Below are 13,256 nucleotides of genomic sequence, written 5' to 3'. Positions count from 1 at the left end.
ACAATTCAGTTAGCCTCTCCTCATGTCACAGTCCCATGTGGACTAGACTCCTTCATCTTTTGGCTATCCCATCTGGAACTGGTAGCTCTCAGATCACTGAGGCAGAGAAAGAGAGAGTTGCCAAAGGCATCCCTTCCTGTTGTGCCCTGGGTGTCACAGGGTACTTCCTTCCTAGTCACATGGTCCTGGGCCCTCCCAGCTTCCTTCTCCACTGAGCACACACCTGCTCCTTGTATGTCTGAGATCCTCAAGGCTGATGGACACTTTTCTTCCTCCCATACGACTGCTTCCTAATACACACTATGCCTGAAGCCATCACCTACTTTGGAATTGCCAAAGCCAGTGGTTGAAAAAGCAGATTCCACACTATTCAGCCATAAAAAAGGTGGAGACTTTACATCTTTTGTATTAACCTGGATAGACTTGAAACACAATCTTCTTAGTAAAGTATCACAAGAATGGAAAAGCAAGTATCCAATGTACTCCATACTAATATGAAGCCAGTGGATGATCTAATACATGCCCCCGTAAGAGAAAAACTCAACTCAATTTAAGATGGAGGGGGAAGGAGAGAGGGGGAAGAGGGGAGGCAGGAGGGGGATGGGTGTGCGCCCACTTAAGGGGCACAATGTAAGGGTGTATGGCACACCTTCTAGGTGTGGGACACAACTACGACAGGGACTCTTCTTAACAAATGCAAACATTGTAACCTAGCTGTCTGTACTCTCAGGTTAATCTGAAAAAGAAAAGAGAAGAAAGGAGAGGAGAGGAGAAGGGAAAGGGAAAAGAAGAGAAAAAAGAAAATGCAGACTCTAGGGCATGACCTTGGGACTACAGTCTGGGACTCTGCATTTCACCCCCTTCCTGAGGCACTTCTTAGTGTCCATAAATGTTTCAGAACTATTTGAAATTATGTAGCCAGATCAGAATAACTTCAACTGCTTATATTCTTTGATGTATTGCACCATCTATACTGTTATTTTCTTCAAGCTTAACATTTGTCCTAAAATGTCTCACATTTTACTTCAATAAATGCATTTCTAAAGGGGATTTTCTGTCACTCCCATAAATGAAAAACTCGTATCATTCTCTATAAAAAGAATAGACAAACTGTGGGACATTCACGCAATGGAATATTATTCAACACTAAAAAGAAATGTGCTATTAACCCACAAAAGGACACAAAGACCTGTAGGGAGTTTAAATGCGCATTAGTAAGTGCAAAAGCCAATTGGAAACAGCTCCTCGCTGTGTGATTCCCCCATACAATATTCTGGAAAAAGCCAAACTATCGTGCCAGGAGCCCGAGAGTAGAAGCAGAGGCTACACAGGTGAGCACGTGGGATTTGGGGGGCAGGGAAGGAATTGTGGAGGACACTGTAATAGTGCATACACGTCACTGGACATTTGTCACAACCCTTGGAATGCACAACACCAAGAAGGGACCCTCCCGTAAAACTATAGACTCTGAATGATAATGATGCGTCAATGTATCAATTGTAACAAATGTCACTCCGGTGAGGGGTGTTGAAGGCGCAGCAGCAGAGGAACTGTCTGTACTTTCTGCTCAATTTTGCTGTGAACCTAAAACTGTCCTAAAAATTAACCTATTTTAAAAAAAGAAGAGACATATGAATACAAACAACCTGAGATAAACAAACTCTAGCTGGATAGAAGTGTATGTAGGCCCAAAGGCTCTGAATCTGGTGCCTTCTTTCTTTGTTTACAAAGGAGATTGACACTCTCCTCTGTAAGGTGTTAGAGACATATCACTACAGTGAGATTTTTATTTTTTCCTGGACATAATCATGAGGCATGAGAGCAAATTGCAAAGGGAACAACATTATCACTTGCAGATCAACGTTATTTAACATCATGTCTATCTGGGGATGTCCATCCTATTATGGGCCTTCAGAAACACCCGTGTGGGGAGGACCTCAGTGCAAAGCCCCTGGGGGTCACAGGCTGGGCACATGTTTCCTCTAGCACTTCGTCTACACGCTCCTCTGTGTGCATGGTCTGCTCTAGGCCTCTGGGGACCCAGGGTTCAGGAAAGTATCTTTCTACACAGTTCCTGCCAACCGAGAGTGCTACTTAATAAAGATCTTTCAGGGACATGGTGATGATGGAGATAGATAGAGACAACTGTGTTGGGAGTGAGGGATCCAGGGAGAAGAGAAGAGAGTTGGGCTGAGTCAGGCAATACGGAGGCAGAAAGTCGGCCGCTCTGAGACACCCAGTGGAAACATGTATCCCTGATTGTCAGGCACAGAAGCAGCTGGGGCTTTACTGCGATGAAAGCATAGCCTTAGTCTGACTTTTTAAAGCTCCATTAAGAGAGGGCCGTAGGAAAAGGAGCATTGTGATCTGAGGGTCACTCTCCAAGTGGGATGGGGGTAAATACCATTTCGATTTAATGAATAGCCATTGTGTTCCTGGATCTTTAATGCACCACACTAACTCCTTGCAAGTGTTCCAACTCAGTATTTTATTCCCATTTTAGAAACAATGAAATCTAGGTCCAGGGAGGTCAAATAAGTAGCTCCAGATCACCCAGATGCAAAGGGGATAAAATGAGACTGAAAGTCATGGCTTTGTGACTTCAAAGCCAAGGTTCTTCCCGTCTTTCTGCAATAGAGTGAGGAAATGTATGCTGAACCAGATGGTCTCCAGCCCGGATGATGATCCTTACAATAACCAGGTCAAGAATCATCACAATTTGTCAACATAGAATCAGAAAATGAGGTTGGATGGGATCTCCAGGGGTTGTTCATAACCCCCGGGCATGGCATTTTAATTTATACACACATGTGCATACATGCACACATACACACTTCACTCCACATGTACTTGGGACCAAAGATAGCACTGCTAATCCAGAATGAACATGTGCAGGGAGGGAGGGGAAAGGATTAACAAATGAATCCCTACTGTATGCAGAGCCCTGTGCTAGCCACTAGGGTGGCTTCAGAGGGTTTTCAGAGACATTGATGTGGATTCTCTTCAATCATTTCCAAAATAACTTCTATAAAGGAGGAAAATAATTTAATCTGTCCCTCTCAACACCTCTGTGGAAGGGCTGTAGAGAAATCCTCACGAATGCAATCCACTGGGGCCTCTGTGTTCCCCTTAGGGAGGTTGAGGTCATTGCTTGGATCACAGAGTTGGACATAGCCTCTATTTACAAACTCCCTCTTTTTTTCTCCTGGGAGTCTGCATCTACCTGGAGCTCAAATTGTAACTTATTCAATTCTGGTATTTTGTCATGAGGCAGTCAGGCCGGGATGCACCTCATTTTTGCTTTTAACATACACGGAGGGAGGTATCACATGCATATTGTAAGTCATAGACACGCGTAAACTCTAGCTTACATGTGATATGTCTTGGGAGGGGGAGGGTAAGCAGCTCCAGCCATACACCATGTGCTTGCTAGCCCCTCTACATCTGGGCTCACTTCCAACTTGGCTTCCTTCCAAGCAAACAAGCAGCGGCTCACTCATTCCCACACTGCTTCCAGTATCTCCTTCCTCCCCTTGACCTACTCCCCTTCCCCCAACTCACAGGCCACACAGTTGGGCTTTTCCAACATAAGAGCTAGAAAAAAGTGCAGAAAGAGAAGAGACAGAGGGAGAGAGTGCAAGAGAGAATCAGAGAGACAGAGATTCTCAGCATCTCTCCTTTCTTCTCCCAGGCTCTCTTGAAATCCATGTACCACAACCTCATGCCCTGTTGGCTTTAATGAAGAGCCCTATGGATGAGAGGCTCAGCAAGAAGCTACACCCAATGCACTGGCCAGTCCACCCCCAGCTGACATAGGCTGCAGTGAAGGGTCATTGCCAAGTGCTCCATGTGCTGAGGATCGGCAGACAAGTGATTTGAGAACTGCTCTACACCTATCAGGACACTGCGTGTCTCCCCTCATCCCAGCCTAGTTTTGTCTGTGAAAGTGAGGCAGGTACACTCAGTGTTTTATTTGTGTGTATGTGTGAACAAGTATGTGCCTGCAGCAGACAGCTAAATCCGTGAAATAGCCAGGGATCAGAGGATCAGGTTTGAACATCCTCCTATCATCTGCCAATAAAGAGTGAGAACATTGGTAAGAGCCTTGAGTGAGAAAGGGTCTTTGGCGCTTCCAATTTAAACAGGACCAAGAAAGGCGGAAGTAGAAAGTGAAGGGCTCCAGTCGAAAAACTCACAACTCTTGGGGGTAACAGGGCTTCCCCTCTTTGGGGATGGTTCTGTATCCTTGGTTCCATGATGGTGTCTGTTGCCTATCGGCCACAGTGGGCTTTGTCTCCTATCACAGTGTGTGCATGGTGAAAATTCACAGTTGCAATAATCCCATGACTGCCAACAGCTTAGAATATGTCTGACTGAACACAGGAAAGACCGTTCTTTATAATCTTTGCTGAAGACACACCTGCCATGTGTTGTGTGTAATGGGCCTAGGTGTCTTGGGATGAGTTCACCCCTTCAATTGGAGAGGAATAGTGGGTCATTTAAGTTTAGATTAAAAATCTCTTTGGTCCACTAAGCAGTCTCATTTACGATTCCAGATCTCAAGCTCAGAAGGGACCTTGAGGGTCATCTAGTTTCAGTAACCCACATGATTTCCCTTCTAAGGCAGCCTATGCTATCTTGGAACTGGATGAGGATGTTCTTTGTAATAAATAGCAAAACTCCAATTCACCTCTCTAGCGAGTCTATCACTGGCAGGCACTGCCTTTGAGCCCCCCCTGCAAAGCACACTGTCAGCATTTGATGCCAGTTCAGTATTTTTCTCCTGAAAAGAAGGAAAAGTTCTCTTTCCCTCAGTTCCCCTGCCCATGGGAGCTGCTCTCCCAGATGTGCTTCAGAGGCTCATTCATCCAATAAATGTAGGATGACCCACAAGTCACCATATATAGGAAAATTTATAACAGTGTTTATCTTGGAACATGTTCACCGTGAGTGGGAGGGAACACTTCGTGTGTGTAGAAAGAAGTGGCCAACACATAGAGAATATTTTGTCAAATTTGATAATGAATATTTTATAAATAAATGTACATTTAGCTACAATTTCCCATTTTCCCTATGTATGGCAACATTTGGGACACCTTAAGCAACCCAGAAGGAAGATTACTCAATAAAGCTTATAAGGCAGGAAGCAAGTGCCAGGCACTGGGCTGAAAGCTGATGATCCAGTGAGGAGTAAATGCACACAGGTCACTCATTCCAAGAATCTCACTGACCCTTTGCAGTGCCTCCCTTAGGCCCAGGCCACAGCACTCTGGCTTTAGAGGATCCCCGTCTGGTCCCTGTGTAGCCATCCCTCCTTAAAGGATGAGGAGTCTACAGGATCAAGGATCCTCCTTCCTCTTCTGGAACATGCTCCAGTTACCTGGGTCCCTGGAATTCCTGTCCTGACAGTGGTGAACCTGTCCCTGGGCTTTCTCCTTTAGCTCCATAAACTGTTCCCTCCCAGGCCTGGGGGATGAGGGAAGGGAGGAACAGGGCAAGAAGGAACTTCTGTTTGGTGGATGGTATGGACAGAACTGGCATGTTCATACCTGGGCACCCAAGGCTCCTTGGTGCAGGGTGGAGTCAGTGTTAAAGAAAGTCAGAGTGCCCTGTAGATGAAGGGCCAGATGTCCCCATTTGTTTAGCCCAGAATTCAGAAAAATCTATAAGTTCTAAACTTGATCTTCTCTCTCAAGTTCTTTTGAAGATGCATTTACCAGGATAGAAGGGTAGAACGTATTGTGTTTAATAGTTTGTTAACTAGGCTTATTACTCTTAAATATTTTGACTTATGATATGTAAACCCCCATTCATACTCTTGCCCTAGAGCCCATCAATGTTAGGGGTGGGTCAATCCTTTGTGGAGACAGATATTAAATCATCACACAGAGAAACATAAAATCAAACCATAGTGCTAAAAAGAATAAGCACCTTGTTTGGGTTACTTCTAAAACGTTTTAATTTATCTCCACTTCCAGGATTCTCATTGTGTTTTAGGGTCTTCAGATGCCCCTTCGCCCTGAAAAGCCCTTAAATTATACCCCAAAGACCCAAAACACTGACTAAAACATTCCACATTATTCTTACCCCTTCTGAACACAGAGCTCCAGGGAAGCCAACCCCAGAAAGAATTAAAAGGCAGACCAGGCCAGACCAGTTAAGCTCTTCCTGAGTCTTTTTCTGCTTTCCATTATATCCAGAGCAGGTGCCCTCCCACCCCACTGCTGACTGCCATGGGAGGATTCCATCCTTCTACCACCTCCAGGCTCTCCACAGCTGCCCAGCTGGGAGGCATTTCACCTCTTTTCGTGCCTGGAGGTAGTATAAAGAGAAAACCCATCAAGGCAGGCAAGGGGTGGCATATCCCTTCTGCTTCCATCAGCCTAACCTCAGCCTTGCAGCTGCTCTGTTTTTCTTACTTGGTCTTCAGCAGCAATAGAGAAGCCGTCCCTGACTAATTGGGAAAAGTAGCAGATCCCCACACTTGTCTCTTTGAATAGGCACCCCACCCACTGGCTGCCTTTAAACATGCATCTCTTTCTTGTACCTGATATTACTGTAATTCACTCAGGCTCGCTGTGTGTTCTTGATCTCTATCAGCCCCTGTGATGTCTGGGTTAGATTGTGACATTCCCAGAGGGCATGGCCACCTCTACTCTGTGTCTGTGGACCCTGCTCAGCAGAACAGTAGGCACACGTAGGTGCTTAATAAATACTTTGATAATGGAAACAGATGAGCAGCGCTGTATGCCTACAGCATTGTAAGTCTGTAAGAAGCAATCCGCTACCACAGCCAGACCAGCAGCTTTCCTGCCAGCCTGTGAGACACACTTTTTCTTTTAAATGAGGCAAGGGTAGCTAGCACACTTTTGCATTTGAGATAGTGACAATAACCACAACAGAGCACTATGACAGCATTGCTGTAAGAGTATGACTGATCTGATGCTCAGGATATTCTCATGAAGTAGGACCAGCATTGTTATCCCAGTTTCACTCAGGAGGAGTCCCAGGCATAGGGCGGCTGCTTAACTTGTTCAGGCCTCCAACCAGGGCCACGGGGCTTCATACACCTCAGCTTACCCACCATGGTGCATGGCACACTTGAAGTAGACAAGTACAGGTTCAACCAAAACTGGGGAGGATGGGATTGTGAGCTGGTGTCTCATCCTACAGCCCCCGCCCAGCATGAATAAATGGCTGAGAGAAAGAGGGCGGCTACTCAGCAGCTTGCCAGCAAGAAGCCAAGTAAGGTCTCAAAGCACTTTATCCCTCCTTCTCCTCCTGTCTTCTCTGTTTTGCAAACAGGTTAAGCTTGTTCACATTCAGGCTTTTGAACTTGCTGTTTCCTCCACCTGGAATGCTCTTGCCCTAGACCTGTGCATTGCTGGGAACTTCTCATCATTTAAGTGTCAGCGCAGATGGCACGTTCTTGGGAAGCCTTTTCCTGCTCACCCTGTTTAATGTGTCTGTATCTGTCCCACCCCCTCCCTTCCATTCCTGTCTAACTCACTTGCCTTTTCAAATTTCATCAAGCACTTAAGGCTATGTGAAATTACCTTATTTTTCCACTGGTTTATTTGTCTATTTCTGTGTCTCCACTAGAATGTCAGCTTCAGGACAGCAGAAATCTCATGTGTTTTATTCACTGATGACTACTCAGGGCCTGGAAGAGCATCTGGCACACTGTAGGTGCCCAGTAAACATTTGTTATATAAGTACATGCATGAATGAATGGATGCAAGGTCCTCTGTAGATATGTGTGAAAGCAGAACTATCTGGGATCCCCTGTTGCCCCTCACCATATCTATTGCAAGTCCTTGATAAGAAGAGATTAAATCTTCATTTGGGGTAGCCTTGTAGCCTCTAGAGCAGTAGCAAATGACTGGGGTGATGAGTGTGTGTGGTGGGGTAGGGGTTGGTGGGGGTGGGAGGGTGTGCTATTTAGTTCCTTTGTTTAGACAAGGGTAAGACCAAGACATTCAGCTACTAAGATTGCAGACCACACTCCCTCCAGGGCCACGTGTAGACAATTGCTGGACAGCTCTCTCCCTGAACAGAAACTAAATTATAGAAATCTCAGCTTCTCTGTCTCTCTTTCTTCCTCTCTCCCTCCCAACTCCTCTGTTTTTCCCTCCTTCTGTCCCTATCTCTTCCCCTTCCTTCTCTGGACTTTCCCTTACAGCCTCTCCTTTGTCTCCTTTTCCTCATTGAAATGCTGTAAAAAAAAAAAAAAAATGAGAAGAGAATGAGAAACTATGTTCTCTACGCAATATATAGTACTCAACATTACGCTTATTACTACTGGAACACAATCTCATTAAAACCTCTTGTCTCCTGCACAGATAAAGTAAACCTCCAAAGCATCATAGTCATAATCATATGCAGGAAGTGGTTGATTTGATCCAGTCTTCGTGCAGACCTGGCCCCCTACTCCTCCCACATAATAGAGCCCATTCCTTTATTGGTGTTAGCTTTTTATATTCAATGCTTTATTTATGACATATCATAAAAATAATGAACGAGAAAGGTAAGCTCCTAACCTCTGACCAGACCTTGTATCACATGAGGTTTTACAATATTGCTAGTAATTTTTTTCTTTTTCCTTTAGCAATAAAGTACAGGTTTTCCAGCATCAAAATACATGCTCATTATATATTAATCCCTTCCAAGATATTTTCACCCTCATTATCTCCTGGATCTTCCCAACACACCTATAAAAAAGGGGGAGGGGAACAGGAAAGGGTATCTCAAATCACAGGTGAAAAAGGGGCCCAGAGGCGTAAAGCTATTTGGAGACGTTCACACAGCAGGTAAAATATTATCCCAGGACACCTTTAAGCCCTGCTGTTTTCTAGACACAAGCCTGCTCTTGCCAGAAGCCACAGTCCCAGCAGCCCCTGAGACATGCAGACCTGAGCCAGACCATGTGAGAGAAGAAATAGATTAGGAGGTTAGGAAGCTCAATAATTCTTTCTTTTGGAAAAGAGGAGGTTCCTGATTGGGACAAGATTCTGACACAGAAAACCCAAAATGAGGCCCCCCTCCTGCTGTTAGCCATGCTATTCTAGATAGATCTGCCAGACCCTCTTGCTGGAAGTAGAGGAAAGGGCTGACAGAAAGTCATCCTGAACCTTCTTGCCTAACAGAAGTTTTCAACTCTGGGCAACACTTTAATTGGTACTTCAGGAAATTCTATTGATCTATTGATTCTTTGAAATCCATCAAAACAGCTGAACACATGGAAGTTTGGGGAGAGTGTTGCACCTAGGGAAGGCATGGAAGCCCCTTATCTCTTCCCCAGCACTCACCCTATACAACTCATCTGATTATTTATCTGTATTGTAATAAACTCTATGATGAATGAGTAAAAAAACATAAGTAGGAATCCAGCTCTCAGCTTCTCAGAGACATTTATTCACACTGAAATCTGTATCACTTGCCCCCAGAATGCCTAGGCAGTGACACCTGGCATTGCTGGTCCCTAATGTGATCTGTCCACTCAGAGCACAGAAAATAAATTAATGAAAATGTCAGCTATACCTGCATCTAACAGAGCAAGCCCTCAGCAAGAGCCAGAGCCAGTGAGGAGCTCCAGCAGGGCAGTCTACTGCACACCCACTTGTTTGAGGAGCACCAGAAGTCTACCCTCCACTCTGGGAAACTACTGAAGGAGTGGTTGATGTGACACATAACCTTGCCCATGTTGCAGTTGAATTTTCCTTCTCCAGCATCGCTAACTAGATTAGTTTTCAGGTGAGCCTTTCTATCCGGGATTCTTTAGAAAATGTTGCCACGATTATGACTCCTAAAGACGTACATATGATACCCAGAATTGTGGACACTAGATTGTAACTGGGGTAAAAAGAGGTGTCTGTGAAAATCCAAATGGACAGGGTATGGAGAGCCTACCAGACTTGAGAAGGGTCTGGTCCATGAGACACTTGGCTACCCCAATTCTGGATGGGAAGAGTTTGGGGAACAATTTAAGTCAATGTGCTTCAGACCTGAGAAAGGGGAATAGATGTGTCAAGAGTCCCTACTTGCTTATTCACGTCCCTTAAATGCTCCGTGACACCCATTTACCTCCCTTCTTTCAACATAAAAAAACTAGAGTCTGCCAAGAGGTGTCTTAGCTAACCACATACTCTGTGACCTAGAATCCATCTCCATTTCCTCCTCAGTGACTAGAACATACTGTGATGAATGTCAGTATATCATGGGAGACGGTGGTCTCAAAGAGTGTTGTTGGAATTTAACCTATGAGAACATCTCAGCACATTTTCAAAGAAGAAAGAAATTTGGATCTGGGACGGAAGACAGGCTGGAGAAAACACTACTAAAACAAACCAAAGAAAAGGGTAACAACTTGGCAACAAGTGAGAGTGTACCACCAACTTTCTCCGTTTCATTGCCTCGGGATCTTCTACTCCAAGGATGTTTGTGGAATTTGGGGATGGAAATGAAGACACTAGCACCAGAAGGACAATGCAAAAACTAGAGCCAAAGTGAACCACCAAACCGGCTCCATCAGCAACCAGATGCCAATGGGGCAAATTAACCACAGGAAACATCAAGGAGGAGCTGTTGAAACTTACAGTTCCCACACTAGAGACAGCCTAATGGTTCTCCAGGGCAAGAAGCCCAGTAGTCATATGTAAGACCCCGAGATACCACAGGAAGTAAGAGGAAGGAAACGGGGACTCACCTGTTCTGGCCCCTGGAAGCAGATGCGGCAGAGTGGGGTCCTCAGACCACTGTCCAGGCTGCTGCCCAGGGAGTAGCAGTCCTCAGCCTTCTCCTTACAGAAGTCATCTGAGGAGGCACTGCTGAGCAGCAAGGCAGGTGGCTCTATGGCTGGGCCACCCCAGTCACCCTCCACAGAGGAGGGCGGCAAAGGTGGTGGAGGTGGCACAGGAGGGGTCTCCCTGCCCACCACCTCTCGAGGGCCTCTCCAGCCTGCCCACCCCCCGGCGCCCAGAGCCGGAAGGGTGTTGTTGTTGGCCGCCAAACCGGGGGGCTGGGGGTCGCCGTGCATGGGCAGTGGCGCTGGAGGAGGGCGCCGCAGTAAGAAAACCTTCAGGTCATTGAAGAGCATGCGGCAGCGGCACTTGAGGAGACCCTGGTGGCGCAACATCTGGGGAGCCGGGGTGCACAGTCCACAGCAGCACCAGCCACGGCAGCACCACCACCAGAGCAGCCCACACAGGGGCATCAGCATGTGCCCAGGGGGAGCAGAGAGCCCGAGAGGGGCAGCTGAGTCTTTGAAGTGGGGGGGTAAGATAGGTTTGGGGGGTCCACAGTGTATCTGTGTAATGGAGGGGCCTGCTTTCTCAATGGCTCTTCTTACAACCCCTCCAAATAGCCAATAAATGGCTCCCAGGGCTGAGAACTATAAGTCACTGATTCCGAACTCTGCCTGGAAAGCTCAACAACAGAAAAGTTTTTCTTGAGCTTCCACCCCACCCCGGCCTCAGACCTCGCCCAGGGATTCTCCTTTCTGCCTTTGACCTGAGGACACTGGTAGGAGCAGTAGGGCAGAAGCCTGTGAATGGTTGCTGGAGCCTTAAGACCAATGCCTGATTGTTAAAAAGTTCCCCAGGGGGGAAAAATATTGGATTCTTCTCAAATTCCTAGGCAGTAGGAAATCTCTTTCTTTTATATAAAAGGGTGGGGGTGACGATAAATCAAATTTGGAGTGTATTGACCTGGGCCCAGAGAAAACTTCAATGAAGAATTGAGGGCTGCATATGTGAGAGAAAAAAGATAGTTTTTCTCAGGTAGTAGGGGATTCCGGGGGGAGAGGGGGCCAAGGTGAAGGAGGAAAGGAGGTTGGGAGAAGTTTTAATTCTCCTGGGCAGAAAACTGGGGCAACAAACCCCCAGAAGCACCAGATTGCCTTTAAAAGAGCATTGGGAGGGGGAGGGGTAGCAGGTGAGGTTGGGCGAGGGGCTTGTGCTTCGCTTCTGCAGCCGAAGGGCTACACCCAAGAGGGGAAAGCCAATTAGGACTGAGGTGGGAAACGAAGGCTTAGAGAGGGGAAAAGAAAGAAGAAAAAGAAAAGATCTTTTTTAACCCTTGCAGAGCCGCCTTCTTCCTGAGAATTAAGATCCTGGCTAGAGGAAGGGTGTGTATGGGGGTGAGAGGGCGGAGGAACAGAGAAAAGGAGTAGAGAAGAGGGGCGTGTGGGAGGGAACAGGAGGAAGGAGTAGTTACATTATCTCAGCCCCCAGCCCAGCCCTGCTGCAGTCCGTAAATCCGTGGTCCCCTCCCCTCGGTTCCATCAAAGGTCCCTTGGGGCGAGGGGCAAGAGCCAAGAGAAGGGCAGGTCCGGGTGGGCGGGTGCCCTCGCCTTCTCTTCTTCCTCCTCTGGATCGTGGTCGCCTTCCTCCTCCGGCTCCGGGTCTGCCCGCGCCCGCCGCTGCTGCTGTGGCGGCGGAGGCGACTGCTGGTCGGCGTCCGGGTGTCTCCGGGGCGGGGGCTGCTCTGGCTCGTCCTCTGGCTGCTGCCCGCCGTCCGGCGCGGTCGCGACTCCCGGCTTCATGATCCTCCTCCTCCTCCTCTTTCCCGGGGGGCCAGCCCTGAGCCCCCGCGCCGGGGCAGCGCTGCCATGCAACCAGAGGCGAGGCAGGCGTGGGGGTGGGGGCGGCTGGGGAGTGAGGAAGGGGGTAATAAAAAATGCAGTAATACTAGTGGAATAATTCGGTTCTCAGATAATCAGGAAAGAGTGCTTCTGGTGGGTGCGGGCGGAAGAGGGCGGCTGCCGGGTCTTCTTTGCAGCTCTGCCCCCGCTACCCACACCAAGGACGGCCTCGGCCGGCTCTCTGCACCCCCAGTCCGCCCCTCCCTCCTCCGCCGCCTCTGGCTGGCTGGGCTGGTCGCGGCTACCTTCCCTCGCAGATGCAGCGAGGTAAGGCTTGTTTGCTGTGCCAGCTGAAGGTGGGGAGTAGGGAGCGAAGCGGCGTGGCCAAAGTGGGAGGCAGGCGGCACTTGGCTCCAGCTTGGTTCTTGCGACTCCCCAAAACCGTATATAAATATATTTCTTAAAAGCAAATCAGATTCCAGGCTGCTGCCAGGTGTTGTCTCGTCTTCCACCGTTGCTCAGCACCCGCCGCGGCGACTGCTGCCCCCCTGGATCGGTTCCCAAAGGGGTGGTGCTGGAAGGGAGGTGGCGGGGCGGTGAGCTGACCGTCCAGGACTGGAAAAGAGGTTCTGGGAGCGGAGGAGGCTCTCAGCGATCTCCACCGCCGCCGGCGCCT

At 47.8% G+C, this 13,256-nt stretch overlaps 1 protein-coding gene across 1 annotated transcript in view; it reads right to left on the bottom strand.

The window, feature by feature from the left end:
• Positions 1-11,466, bottom strand: part of MARCH4 (membrane associated ring-CH-type finger 4) — a 114,633-nt gene extending 103,167 nt beyond the window's left edge. The window contains exon 1 of the mRNA XM_012802170.2: positions 10,706-11,466. Coding sequence (XP_012657624.1) covers positions 10,706-11,218 — 513 coding nt within the window. The 5' untranslated portion in view covers positions 11,219-11,466. The remainder of the gene's footprint in view (positions 1-10,705) is intronic.
• Positions 11,467-13,256: the final 1,790 nt, after the last annotated feature.

This window comes from Otolemur garnettii, unplaced genomic scaffold, assembly GCF_000181295.1.
Source record: "Otolemur garnettii isolate 467f Iridium unplaced genomic scaffold, OtoGar3 scaffold00013, whole genome shotgun sequence".
Taxonomy (NCBI): Eukaryota; Metazoa; Chordata; class Mammalia; order Primates; family Galagidae; genus Otolemur; species Otolemur garnettii.
This window is presented reverse-complemented; position numbering and strand designations above follow the sequence as displayed.